At 42.9% G+C, this 15,022-nt stretch overlaps 1 protein-coding gene across 2 annotated transcripts in view; it reads right to left on the bottom strand.

Annotated features, from left to right (window-relative positions):
* The window catches only part of XPOT (exportin for tRNA), a 43,537-nt gene extending 35,167 nt beyond the window's left edge, over positions 1 to 8,370 (bottom strand). For both annotated transcript variants that reach the window (XM_079773636.1, XM_079773637.1), the window contains exons 1-2: positions 7,983 to 8,370; positions 4,746 to 4,879 (exon numbers count right to left, since the gene is read on the bottom strand). In XM_079773636.1, coding sequence (XP_079629762.1) covers positions 4,746 to 4,805 — 60 coding nt within the window. In that variant the 5' untranslated portion in view covers positions 4,806 to 4,879; positions 7,983 to 8,370. The remainder of the gene's footprint in view (positions 1 to 4,745; positions 4,880 to 7,982) is intronic.
* Between the last annotated feature and the right edge of the window lie 6,652 nt (positions 8,371 to 15,022).

Here is a 15,022-nt window from a genome sequence, read left to right as displayed (position 1 = left end):
AGGGCCAGTGCTAGATGATTTTAAAGTAATTACATACTGATACAATCCTTGAGATGAATTAGAAGGAATATTAAGCTTTAGCGAAACCTAATTTTGACTAGTCAATATTTTTATTAAATTTATTGGGGTGACACTGGTTAATAAAATTTTATCAGTTTCAAGTATCCTCTCCAATAAAATGGTAATATGCAAATTAACCATCACTCTGATACATCAGCCACGCCCACCAGCCAAGCCACGCCCACCAGCCAAGCCACGCCCACCAGCCAATCAGGGCAAGTATGCAAATTAACACTATCAAAGATGGCTACAGCCACAGAGAGCAAGGTTTCCCAGGTAACAGAGCAAGCCAAGCTTTCCATAGCCGTTGCAGGCCTAAGCCTCCACTCAAGCTACAAAGTTTCAATTATAGAAGGTAAACAAATTCAAACAAATGGCGGCAGAATGGAGCATGAGAGAGCAGGCCAGGGTTGACGGCGGCAACAGGGGAAGCAAAGCTTTCCGCACACCCTGGCCGGGCTCACCTGCTTAAGGCTACAAAGTTTCAATTGTAGAAGGTGAATTAACTGCCACAGAAATGGCTGCCGCCCTGGAGGGAGCAGCAGGCTTGGCTCCTTTCAATTGTAGAAGGAAAATAAATTCCAGATACCAGGGCCTCCGCTGGGGTTGCCAGGGGGCGTGGCTGGCCTGCAAACCACCACAGGCCCCTCGCTCAGGCCGCCCCACGCCCCAAGGGAACCCCACCCTGATCCGGGACACCCTTCAGGGCAAACCAGCTGGCCCCCACCCGTGCACCAGGCCTCTATCCTATCTAATAAAAGAGTAATATACAGATTGATCATCACTGCAACACACAATATAGCTTCCCCCATGTGGTCCAAGATCCTGCCCCCATGTGGACACAAGATGGCCACCACAAGATGGCCAGCAGGAGAGGGCAGTTGGGAGGCACCCGGCCTGCAAGGGAGGGCAGTTGAGAGGGACCAGGCCTGCAAGGGAGGGCAGTTGGAGGTGATCAACCCTGCAGGAGAGGGCAGTTAGGGGTGACCAGGCTGGCAGAGGAGGGAAGTTGGGGGCAAACAGGCTGGCAGGGGAGCAGTTAAGCATCAACCAGGCTGGCAGCGGAGTGGTTAGGGGATGATCAGGCTGGCAGGCAGAAGCGGTTAGGAGCAATCAGGAAGGCAGGCAGGCAAGCAGTTGGGAGCCAGCAGTCCTGGATTGTGAGAGGGATGTCCGACTGCCCGTTTACGCCCGATCCCACCAGGATCAGGCCTAAACGGGCAGTCGGACATCCCTCCAGGAGTCCCAGATTGGAGAGGGTACAGGCTGGGCTGAGGGACAACCCCCCGCCGTGCACGAATTTCGTGCACCGGGCTTCTAGTATAATTATATAATACATCATCTTGACTAGTCAATATTTTAAAAAAATGTTTGTGCCCCATTAGTGTTAAAAATAATTTTATCAGTTTTCAATAGAAATTTAAAGAATGAAACACTAAAAATATCAGAGTGCACTGCACTTAGCAAGAATAACTACTATTTTGTGTAACTTGTTTTAGTTATAAATGTTTATATGTATTTATTTACATACATTTATGTATCTACATATATACTGGGTCAAGATGTAAAATTATTTTTTCCTTTGGATTAGAGGTTTAAAAAGAAAAAAAGAAAAAAAACCCTGCTTTTTTAGGTGATATCTCCTGTATTGTGTAACTGCATGAATGAGGGAATGCGTCGTCATTCGTGGTCTCAATGGCTGCTCCCTCTGACAGAGAACCAAGGTAATGAAGGTGAGTAGATGAAGATCACCAAATACTATCTAAAGTATAAATAATATCTTCAGGAACTAAGAATATAGGAATCCAAGCAGCTGCAAAAGAATCTAGCTCAGTTGTCATCTAACAATATTTCATAAAATCTAGGGTTTCCTTTACAAATATCTCAAAGGCAGGGCAGGTGATAAGGTGGAAGTTAATCCTGTAAGTTGCATTACCACTTATCAAAAAAAGGAGGGTGGGGAATTCAGCTGGTAGAATTGTTACTGACATACCACTCTTGAAATAACAGCAAGTTTTAAGCCAAAGAAAGATATTCTATTCACACATTAAAAAGTGAGTCAATAACTAGAAAGTTTTCCGTTTTAAACTAGTCTTTGCACTCTAAATCCCTGTTAATAGCATTAAAAATTTTTTTCTGGCAATGACGAACAAGTAAAGCTTTTATCATGTTGTTCTTCTATCTCATACCTTCTTTCCGAGGGCCTATTGTCTCTAAGTGCCAACAGAGATAAATCAGCTCCTTTTATTGCCCATGCAGAAAACAGAGAACTAGAACTGAGAATGTGGGTTGGCAGTCACTTCCTTACCACCAAGCTGAATTAGATCCCCACTACTGAACTCTAACATCAGGACTATCAGAACTCATTTTTCCTTAAGACTCCTCCTTTTCCATCCTGTTACTCAGGCTGGCTGAATGTGATATCAAATGAAGCCTAAACCACATATGCCTGTGATTGACAGAACCCATTTTTATTGATGAAAAGCGTAACTTCTGTATATTAAAAACACTAACAATTTCTTGGTTTTACTTTTCTGAAAAGAAAATCATGGCATTTTTTTAAAAAAATGTTTTTTTAAAAAACATTGGTGAGAGGAAGGGAGAAGGGGAGAAGGAGAGAGAGAGAGAGAGAGAGAGAGAGAGAGAGAGAGAGAGAGAGAGAGAGAGAAATATCAACGATGAATCACTGATTTGCTGCCTCCTGCACACCTCGCACTGGGGATGGAGCCCATAACTCAGGTATGTGCCTTGACAGGGAATCGAACCATGACCTCTTGGATCATGGGTGGATGCTCAACCACTGAGTCATACCAACTGGGTCATCATGGCACTTTTTAAAAAATTTGTCAGATGGAGGAATTTAATAAAAAACACAAAAATTTTTTAAAAAGGAATCTAAAGAATAACACAGAAGGCTAATAACTAAACACTTAAGGCTTTTATTACAATAACCATGCAATATCAAGCCAGAATCAGGTAAAGATCCAGGATGCTTCAACTATGTGACTAAGGGTTTAAAGATGGGCAGCTTAAACTCTGATGAAGACAAATATTTGTCTGTATAAACAAGACATAGACTTTTAATGTCTTTTGATGTCCTAACCAGTTGGATATCTTGTAATTAGCTAGCTATTTAAATCTCAATTCCTGTTATTTCCCTCTAGCTATAGGGCTGGTCACTGAACAGCAGAGGCATAACAGGTGCTACGTTAGAAAGTACTTGAAATTTTTTTTACTACTTAAGAAAATTTCTGCTTAGCCCTGGCCAGTGTGGCTCAGTTGGTTGAGCGCTGCTTCCTATACAGAGAGGTTTGTTTGTTTGCTGGACAGGGCACATGCCCCGGCTGCAGGCTCAATCCCCACTAGGAGGGTGTACAGGAGGCAGCCCATTGATGTTTGTTTCATTGATGTCTCTCTCTCTTCTTCTCCCTTCCTCTCTCTCTAATTTAAAAAAAAAAAAATAGTATTTTAAAAAATTTCTGCTTAAAAGCACAACTAAAAATGCTAACATTTAGTAAAACTGTTAACCTCATTTAAAATTATAAAAGACTAGAGGCCCGGTGCATGAAAATTCATGCACTGGAGGAGGGGCCCCTCAGCCCAGCCTGCCCCCTCTCACAGTCTGGGGGCCCTCAGGGGCAGGAGGCGACCCGGCAATCAGGGGAAGGCAATGCCCCCATCACACCTCTGCTGCTGCCACTGCCAGCAGCACAAGCCTCGGCTGGCCCTGGTTACCTGAGACTCAGGCAGCCCTGGGCGGCTGGGCAGCCGCCATCCAAGGCTTGCCTGCACCTCGGCTGAGGGGACTGGGGGACTCCAGAGGCAGGCGCACAGAGCGGCTGGACCCGCCTAGGGCGGGCCCGGCCGTGCTGCACACCTGCCGCCCCAGTGGGGCTGAGGGGACTGGGCGCCGCCATGCCATCTTGTAGCTGTGGGTGCCGCCATATTTGAGGGTGTGACAGTCAATTAGCATATCCCCTCTTTATTAGATAGGATATCCTTTCCTATGAGAGTAGAATGAAGAAAGAAAATGCCTCTCCTTCCACTTATCCTAGACTTCAAACTGCCCACATCTTTAAATATTTAATTATAGGCTTGTTCTTTAGATGTTTCTTTTATCATCTAACTATGTCATAATTATAGGTGTAGACTACATTATGTTTAATTGTTAATGCTAACCCAAATATCCGAGCATTATTTAATATTGGATTCCTTGTCATGTGATCACTTTAAGCTAGGACATGGCATATCATAACTGCTCATTTACATGTCTGCCTGGACTAAATAACAAGGATGTTAAATATCACTAATGCAAGGGTTAAACAACTTGTGTAGACAGAGCCATGCACTGGGAAAATAAAATATGCATGTCTGCTACTATGGAAAGTCCCTTAACCAATCCTTCGTATTACAATTGTAAAATAATTATCAATGATTAGCAATGTGACATAAACACCTACCTTGAATCCCATGAGATTTTAACACTTGTTGAGCCAACTTAACAGAAAATAAATCACAACCCTCAGTGTTTCTGTATTCAGAATATATTCAGATACCTCAAATTATATTATCTCTATTCATTTCTACCCAAATTAAACCTGTATCATCAGATATATTTTGTATTCAAGTCCTCTAATGCAAACCTGTGGTAACATGGTTTAAAAAATTAAGCAAACTTAACTTACCCTTTGTCTGAAGTCTGAATCAGCATTTGGATTTAGCCCTAAAAGAGCCTGTTCATCCATCCCTGCTGCTATACTTGGAGTTTTCTGATTACAACAGACGTGCCCTCTAATCCCACAGAAGAATCCACAAACATCTGGAAACACACACAAAAAAGTGGAAAGAAAACAATACTTGATCAAAATAGATGCTTATCTAGAATATTATAACAAGTGAGTAACATTATGCAAAGACACGTGTTTTAAAAAAGCTTCTTTTGAAATTATCCAAATTACAACTAAAAGAGCCTAGAGTCTCAGAAAAATGAGCCTGCTAAATATTCCACAAATGTATAATTTCTAAAAACCCAAAGTACGCCATTAAGGTTCTCAAATTTTCTTCTTTCAAGATCATCAATAAAGTACAGAAAAAAATTCTTTTCTACTTGAAATAGTAGAAGCATCTAATTTATGAAATGTTATGTACTATCTTCAGTACATACTTAAAAATGCAATTGTGCAACTATATGAAAAAAGTGACAAATCCAGATTATGCTAATTTTAATAATTTGCCCTCTTCCCTTTATCAATATCACAAGCTTAAAAAAATTAGAATGCCTGGCTAAGTAGTGACCTCAGAGTTCAATACCCTTATTGGAGTGTCTACAAGTACTTCAAGAGAAGTCAAATGTAAAGAGAAGAGATAGGAGTGAAAACCTGGCAATTTAGCTTTTGAACAATGGCCGACCTGCCTTTTACAGATCACTGCTCTTCCCAGTCAATTTTAGAAATGTATTTCAAAAAGTGTTTTTTAATAGCTATAAAAATTGACAAATAAATTAATACTATCCTCAAGAATATTTTTAAGTCTCCAGAAAGTAATGACTTTTTCATAAAATAGTGTCTTAACATTCTCAAATAAGAATATGATAAACCCCAAAAGACAACTTGGTTTTTGATAGAATGAATATTTGAGGAAACAAGAAACAAACTTTAAATAATGTGAAAATCACATTTATTCTTTCAAGACCTATGAGATAGGTACACCAGGCCTTGCTACTCCCAATAAAAGGCTTTTTTGGGTTTGGTTTAATTAACATAACAAAAGAAGACCAGAGCCTAAAGAGGGCAGGAGGATCAGGCGAGGGCGGTGGAAGCAGCCTCTAAGCCTTAGAGTCTAAGGAACGGTGAGGCCAGGATCAGATCCAGGTTAGAGGACCCCCTACTATTCTGTTTTCCCCTGGGCCTGCCGGAATCCAATGGCAAATGTGTGCTGAGAGCCTTGAAGAAGAAAGCCTGGGCCCCTCTCTTAAGGTTACTGTCATACTAACAGCAAGGCAGTGCAGCTTCCCACTGCCCTCAGGATCAAGATCCAAACACTAGTGAATGACTCCTCACCAACTGGCACCCTAACCCCAAAGGCCGGTGACATTCTGCCTTTCATCTTTGCACACAATGCTCTTTTCTTGTTACTTGGTTAACCCCTACCTGTCCTTCAGAATTCAGCTTAGAAGTCACGTCTTTCTAGGCGTCTTTGATCCCTATTGTCTAACTCTCCCAAACTGGATTAACTGCCCCTCCTAAGTGCTGATTGTCACTGCTTGCTTACTAGCTTTCTCATTAGCCTTAAAGGGCAAGGAATGACTGTCTTTTGTATTTGGAAAAACCTGGATTTGTATTCCAATCTTGTCATTTTCAAATTGGGGCCAAGTGAACAGCTAGCAGACCCGAGGGAGCCCTTTCTACAAAACAGGAAAAAGTGCATCTCCTCATAGAGTTCTAAAGACTTCAATGAGGTAAAGCATGCCTGGGCCTTTCAATAGGTTATTTACAATTCAGAGCTAGGCACATGGGGTATGGGAACTGCTTGGAAAATTCTAGATTTACCATAGCATACTAGTAAGCTGGCATTTTGAACAGATGGGAAAACACAAAGGCAGTGGTCCCCCTCCATCCACCTTTCACCACCAGCCCTCCTGCCAAAAATGACAAGATTTGATAATTCCCCTGAAAAATGCATACACAGATATCAAAGACAAACTGAGTTTCTAGAAATCATAACTCCAGAAGTCTAGAAAAGATTCCTTGGGAAAATAAAAAAAGATTCCTTGAATTGGGCATAGCTTTAGGGAAAACTGCTCAAGCTAGATCAAGTCACTTTGAATTTACCAAGGGAAGAAGCAAGTGGTCCTACGATAAAACATGGCAAACGAAACTACCTAAGGAAACTTAAACTTGTTACAGTTGTCAGTACAGAAAGAACACTTTATAGAGATGGCACTTGGATAATAAGCAATGTGCAAGGAAACATGGTAAACTATCTGTTGTGTGCAAACACCCGAAAAGTTACCACCTGTGCGAAAAGGTGACAATTTCCCCCCGTAGGACGTTGTGCACGAACACATGCTCTAACATGGCACAGTCTTGCACGTTTACACATTTGTTACAATCCGATAAGCACTTCAATTACGCATCTACCAAATGTTCTGGAGAAAGGTAAGCAACACAGTTAAAATAATAAGCCCTAACTTTTCCTGGGTAGCCATTAAATCAAGAATCAATTATGAAAAAACTTCTCCACGCCTACTGAAGATTGCTCAAATACCAACACACGGAATCTTTCTAGCTCGGACACCACGCTGACATGTCGCTCTAATAAAACGTAACTTCCACCCCCAGTAAAAACTAATTAGCACTTCAAAAAGTACTCCTTTTTTTCTTCTTCTTTTTCTTCTGGTTACAGGAAATATCGCTCCCGCAGAATTGTGAGGAAGGGACGGGAAGAAATGGCGTGTCCCTGCTGGCAAATTATTACACAAAAATAACACTTTTCTCTTTTTTTTGTCCTGGGGTGGGGGGGGGCAATCAAGTTTAAGTCCTCTGCAGGTGAGACACGCTGCAACTGTTACAAATGGGCTTGGTCACTTTTATTAAATTGGGGGCCACTAGCGATTCCGACCCCCCTTGGCCGGCCTGGTCCCCATCTTCCCCCCGGATTTCCCCCTAAGGAAGCCTCGTGGCAATTCGGGTGATGAAACACCCGGCAACCCGCAGCCACGCACTCGGGACGCGCTCCGCGGCGGCCACAGCCAGTACCACCCCCACCCAGTCCGCCAGGCTCCGGGCGCAGCGCCACGGAGGGGCCCGGCCCGCACCCCTCCCCAGCCGGGGGTCCCCGGGCCAGTCCTCCCAGCCAACTTCCACGCAGTCTCGCGCGGACCGAGCGGGGTCCCAGCCCCTCCGCCCCCGAGCCCAAGTCACCTTCCCTATCACTCCATCCCGCTTCCCCGCCGGTACTCCCGAGGGCCGGTGAGCGAGACGGAGCGGCGCCGCGCGCAGGGAGCGGAGGGAGCGGCCCGCGTCTTCGCCGTCGTTCTCCGCCACGGCCGCAGCGCTAACGCCGGAGACGGGGATGGCCGGGGCCAAGCGCCTCTCGCCGCTCCGCGTCCGCTGTTGCCTTCTCTAGCGTGGCGCCGGGCCGGCTCGCTAGCAAACGCAGGCGGGCGGGGCCGGTGGCCCAGGAAGGGAAAGAGTGCGAGGGCCTGGCTAACGCCGCCGTCCCCGCTGAGTCAGCGCGAAGCGCGTTCCCCGCGTTCGTGCCGCGCGGGCCAGAGACAGCAGCCTCATGGAAGGCGGACCGCAGCCCGCGGGCCGGGGCCGGGAGCCTACAACTCCCAGCATGCAACGTGCACGCGGCGCTTCCGGGCGGCGAGGCGCACACGCGCTCCAGGGCGCTGGCTAGGAGGCGTGGTCGCCGGAGCCTGTGGTGCACGCCGGGACGAGGTGTACGGCCTGAAACCTACCCGGAGTGCTGACTCCCGTTCCTTCTACTCCAGTGCTGACTCCCGTTCCTTCTGCTCCAGTTCAAACCACGAGTAGAGTTCGCTCAGTGCGAGTTATAGGCGACTTCGTCAGATAGTTGGTAGCTAGATGATCAGATTACCGAGATTCGGATGACGTGGTGCAAACCACGTGTGAATCAGTTTTTAATTGCTCTTCTGTCGTCCCACATGCTATTCCGATGAGCAGTGAAAATTTTAAATTTCACTTTAAACATAATATTTGTCCTTCATGAAAAAAGAGCATTCTTAGGAAGTCCTACTCCTAGGTACCTTCTATGGTACTGTTACTTAGCTTATTCATTCACCGATTTATGAATAATGCATCGAGGCAGTATAGGCTCAAGCTGCACAGATGTGAATCCTAGCGCCCTCTTCACTAGCTGTTGACCTTGGTTTCAGGCACGTTACATAACCTGTACCTCAGTTTAGTAATCTGTAAAATGAGGATGATTCAAGTACTGACCTCGGGGTTGTTGTGAGGACTGAGTTAATACAACCTCACACAATGTGTTTGGCACACAAATGCTTGATATTTAGGTTTCATTGTTGACTATTCAATACGTGCTGAATATAGACTAGGTTGCAGTCATTGGGACTACAGTAAAGAACAAACAAAACTTGGGAAGGGGGAATAAAATTACTGTAGCAATTGAACAGCTACATTTTAGTGACACTGCACAAGGACATTTGATATATAAAGTATCTTGAATAGCTTTTGCATCAGTTTATAATTTTCTTTCTCAGAATGTCAGGCTAGGATTCCTGTCCCTATTTCAGTGTATCCTCAGAGTCTAGTACAGTGCCAGCCTGTAGTTATAATTCAATAAGTGAATACTTGCATAGATTCTTATGTTAGCTATGTAGGTCAACTATGGACTATGGAGGCCCAATACTGAGTGGCTCTGAAGTCTTGAATACGGTCAATATATTGCACTGTCTTATCCTGTCAAATAAGTATTTTATTTGCCCTTTTCACTTGTAAATTCATATTTAACATACTTCACATATTAAATGTCCCAACACACCAACAGCTTATCTACAATTTATCTAGTAACATTGAACCTAGGGTTATAAAAATGTCTTTCAATTTCATAAACTCACATGATTACAGAACAAATAAGGAAGCACTTGAAATCCAACTGAAGAGAACCTGAAAGGGATATTAAATTTGACCATTCCATATTCTGGTTACCTGGTCCATGAAGGGCAGTTTCTAATCTCAGACTAATATAAAATGCCAGGTTTTAAAATGTTGACAAAGAGAGAGGGATAGAGAGTTAGAAACATCGATGAGAGAGAAACATCGATCAGGTGCCTCTTGCACACCCCCTACTGGGGATGTGCCCGCAACCAAGGTACATGCCTTTGACCGGAATCGAACCTGGGACCCTTGAGTCCGCAGGCCGATGCTCTATTCACTGAGCCAAACCGGTTTCGGCTACACTGTCATTATTTTAACTTAAAGCATATTTTTATGTATGAATTGTCAAAATTTTTGAGCATTAAGTGCCAGAAGCAGTTCTAAGTGTTCAGACATTAATCCTCATAACAACTCTATAAGGTAGGTACTATCACTATCTTCATTTTATAGATGAAGAAATTGAAGTGCATAAAAGTTAGGTAGCAGAGCTGGGATTTGATAAAGACTAACTGCAACTTTAAGCAAACATAATCAGTGGGAAGGATCTATGGAAGGAACTGGGCTTGTGGAAGTTCTCACACTCTATGGAATGGTTAGAACCCTACAGGAAGAACTATGTTTATAATAAAGTTCTATGGTTCTAACTTCCCCTTGGCAAACAGGTCTGAGTATGCATGTGGCTTGCTATGTCTGCATGCACTGGGGTGCAACCCTTTCTTCCCTCCTACCCCAATAAATCCTTTTTGGTGACAAAACACCTAGTCAATATTATTTTTCAGTTGACAGATTCAAACCCATAGTCTCACTCTAGAATCTGTGCTCCTAACCCGTGTCTCTCATATGAAGGTCCATTGACAATAATGACATTGTAGAATTATAGTACTAAATCAGTTCTTCTTCCTATAACAATAAAACTGTGTTCACCCAGTAGGTGTGGCTCAGCTCAGTGGTTGAATATCAACCCACAAACCAGGAGGTCACAGTTTGACTCCCAGTCGGAGCACATGCCTGGGTTGCAGGCTCAATCCTCACTAGGGGTATACAGGAGGCAGCCTATTGATGTTTCTATCTCTCCCTCTCCCCTACTCTCTCTGAAATCAATAAAAACATATTATTTTTAAAAAAAGAAAACAACAATAAAACTTTGTTCTTGTTCTGTGTCTTTCTTTCTTTGAGTTGCCAGAGTACCTGAAATTATTTTGATAGACTAGAGGCCCGGTGCATGAAATTCATGCATGGGTAGGGACCCTAGACCTGGCAGATGATCAAGGCTGATTGGAGCCTTCCTTCCCCGTCTATTGGCTGCTGGCTGCCCGCTGGCCAGGGCCTTCCTTAATTCTGCGCTGCCCCCCGGTGATAAGCGGATGTCATAGCAAGTGATCTTACTCCCAGTCTCCCAGATGAACTCCGAGGGGACACTTTGCATAATATATATATATATATATATATATATATATATATATATATATAACATTTATATATTTCATTATGGTTTACAATATGCCTTCAGATATCCTTTCTGATTTGTTCCTCTTAATCTTGTAGGGATGGAACGGTATCATGATCAACATCATTTTAATTTATAGATAAGGAAACCAAGGTGGATCTATGTTAAGCAGCTTATCCTAAGTCACACAGCTACTACATGGTAGGCTAGAATTCTAGACTCTTGATTCTAGATATAAACCAAAATTAATTTTAGACTGTAATAAAGAATAAAAAGCATTTGAGCAAAAGGAGCTGCAGCCCTGGAGACACTGATTCAAGGAGTAACCTAAATTGTGTTCTGCTGAGAGAAAGGGAATTTTGTCTTTAAAAAAGAAGAGAGAGTAATTTATTGATTTTTAGAGAGAGGAAGTGGGAGGAAGAGAGACATATTGATGTGAGAATGCAACATCCATAGGCCCCTTACTGGGGACCAAGTCACCCCACATATGCCCTTGACCAGGAATGCATCAACAAGGGGGAGGTTGCTTTTCATAGAGAACGTTCCCAGCCAGGTTCCCAATTAGGTCCATGTTATGTAAATGAGATACCCAAATTTGTACACTTCTGATTGGTCCAAGTTTCGAGGTCCTACCCAGTCATTATAGAGCAGTTCTTACTGAGGGAGCAGGTCTTAGTCCATTGGTCGAAAGACAGGCCAGGAACTTCCTCATAACTGTTGATTCAATTTGTGTAAATGAGCAAGAAGCCTAGAGTTCAATCTGACACTTTCCCAGAATACAGAGTATGTGAGAAGCCCCTGTCAGCAAATGGCCACTAGGTTCTCATCATTTATAACATTTGGGCCCTCGGTTGGCCATGGGGAGTCCATCTCAGCAGATAAATTCTTTCTCAGGGTTCACATCAAATAAATATTTCTTCTTGGGGGTCCACGTTCCTCCTTGAAATTCTCTCCTCTCTTGACTTTGGTTCCTATGTTATCCTCAAACTCCTTTTGCTTTTTGACTACTATTTGTTTTCTTTACTGCATTCCTACTTTTGCTCTCTTAACATGTCTTCCTCATAACTGTGTAGGGGAGCAGATTTTGTTACCCCAATGTGTGTCTCTTTGTCATAAGGATTATTTTAAGCTGGTTCTTTTTAAGAAACAGCAGACCCTGGGAAAGCTCTGAAAACCAAGCAGAAGTTACCCTTTGTAAAGGATGCATACATATATACTGAGAGAAATCTCCATTTCTAAGGGTGTACAAGGAAGGGGGATGACTCAATCTCTAGTGACTCTTATTAATGGAAAAGGCAATATTTAAATCTGTATAACCTTACATTTTTTATTTTATTTTTTTAAAATATATTTTATTGATTTTTTTTACAGAGAGGAAAGGAGAGGGATAGAGAAACATTGATGAGAGAGAGAGAAACATCAACCAGCTGCCTCCCGCACACTCCCCGCTGGGTATGTGCCCGCAACCAAGGTACATGCCATTGACTGGAATCGAACCTGGGACCCTTGAGTCCGAAGGCCAACGCTCTATCCACTGAGCCAAACCGGCCAGGGCTAACCTTACTTTTTTTATTGTGCTTTTCCTGGGAACCTCCCATAGCTGATTCTCCTGACCTCCAACGTCGGTTGCCTTTGGCTGAGGATATTTAAGGTGATAACTTGCAACATTTTGGTGAGTTACTCAGTTTTCCTGGGTCTCTCTCCCGTGTATACAGGAGGTATACATGTTACTAGACGTCTGTTTGATTTTCTTCTGTTCATGCCTCATGTCAATGGAATTCTTAGCCCACCTAGAAAAACGAAGAGGGGAGAGGGGAAATTTCCCCCTCTCCTGCAGCTGCCCTCTGGTTTTCTGTTTTCTGCACTTACTCAGTAATTATCTAGTTTTATAGCTTCAACAGTCAGTGCTATGAAGATGACCTCCCATTTTTCTACCGCTGGTTCTCATATTCTTTATTATTAACTTGTATTACCAGACTATTGTTAAATGGGCATTAGGGTTCTTGGGCTCCCCAAGATAAAAATTGAGGGGAAATCCCAGAGAAATGTTCAGACAGGTTTTATTAAGCTTATGCTCAAGCACAAGGGAGGCAGCACAGGGGAAAGAAAGGTCCTCTGCACCGGCCTGGGGGCTGGCTCTGCCTGGATGCTTTAAAAAAAATGTATTTTTTATTGATTTCAGAGAGAAAGGGAGAGGGAGAGAGAGATAGAAATATCTATGATGAGAGAGAATCATTGATCAGTTGCCTCCTGCACACCCCCCACTGGGAATGGAGCCCACAACCCGGGCCTTTACCCTGACTGGGAATTGAACTGTGACCTCCTGGTTCATGGTTGACGCCCAACCACTAAGCCATGCTAGCCGGGTTGTTTTTTGTTTAGAAAAGCAAGCAAGAATTTATTGGCCATAGCAAAAATATCATGGAATCCCTTAGAGGTCAGGGGATATGCATGTGGGAGCAGGAGAAGGGAATGGCTCAGGCATGATCCCTGGAGGGAGAGCGCCTGCTTGATTTTTAAACCACTCTTACGTTATTAATATACTAGTATTTTACTATGTTCTTGTTTTGTATTAAATTTGTGTGGTTGTCTTACTCACCTATTAGTCAATTCTTGAAGACTGAAAATAAGTCTTTTCCTGATTCTGTTTATGGATAATATTGTCTGGGTAAATATTTGTGAAATGTATTAAATTGAACAAAAAATAATATAATTTTAAGCTGATAACTACTAAGTCCTGTGTGAAATTTTCCTCTTAGGCTTCACTTCAATGTTTGTTAAGCCTAGTGCCACCAAAAGCTCACTCATTATGGGTTTCTTGGCAGAGAAAGAAGTTGAAAAGTAGGTCAGGTAAGCTATCTTTATTGGTTCTAGTCCATTCATTAGTTTCTCTTAGAGGAAGTAGGTGTGACGTAGGAAGCCTGAGGCAGGACAGAGCATTATAGCATATAGCATATATATATATATCACATATAGCATATATATATAAAAGGCTAAGTGACCGACCATCCATCCATCCGACTGTCTGACCAACCAACTGGCTGGTACATCTGATGCGCACTGGCAATTTAAAAATAAACGTTGAGCCGAAACTGGTTTGGCTCAGTGGATAGAGCGTTGGCCTGCGGACTCAAGGGTCCCGGGTTCGATTCCGGTCAAGGGCATGTACCTTGGTTGCAGGCACATCCCCAGTGGGTGGTATGCAAGAGGCAGCTGATCGATGTTTCTCTCTCATCGATGTTTCTAACTCTCTATCCCTCTCTCTTCCTCTCTGTAAAAAAATCAATAAAAAATATATATTTTTAAAATAAATAAATAAATAAATAAAATAAACGTTGACTCGTGCATGTGCAATACAGATAAAGCTCTTGCTGGTGCCAATCACACGTGTGTGTTTTGGTCTGTCATGGTCGATTGTGAATTTGGCTGGTTTTGTTGAATTTCTGAAGCTGAAAGAAAGTGACATCGTCGACAGAATATGTCTGAATTTTCTTTCATCTCTGACACTTCTATTATAGAGAAACGGCGAATAACGATATTAAAATATTTCTCCTAATTAATTTCCTTTCAATGTGCACAAATCCATGCACTGGGCCACTAGTCCTATATAATCCTATATAATAAAGAGCTAATATGCTAATTAGACCGAACAGCAGAACGACCTTCTGGACGACCTTCCGGATGAAGCTGGGCCTGCAAGGGCCGAGCCCCTTGCACAAATTTCATGCATCGGGCCTCTAGTTATTTAATAAAAGAAACAGCTTTTTAAAATCCAAAGCATTTGCATGGTTCCTTCAACTTCATTGTAACGACATCTCTCCTTCAAATATCAGTTGATTGCAAATTGTAGATACTTAAATGACCAGTATAC

The sequence above is a fragment of the Cnephaeus nilssonii genome, assembly GCF_951640355.1.
Source record: "Cnephaeus nilssonii genome assembly, chromosome: 6".
NCBI classification, from domain to species: domain Eukaryota; kingdom Metazoa; phylum Chordata; class Mammalia; order Chiroptera; family Vespertilionidae; genus Cnephaeus; species Cnephaeus nilssonii.
This window is presented reverse-complemented; position numbering and strand designations above follow the sequence as displayed.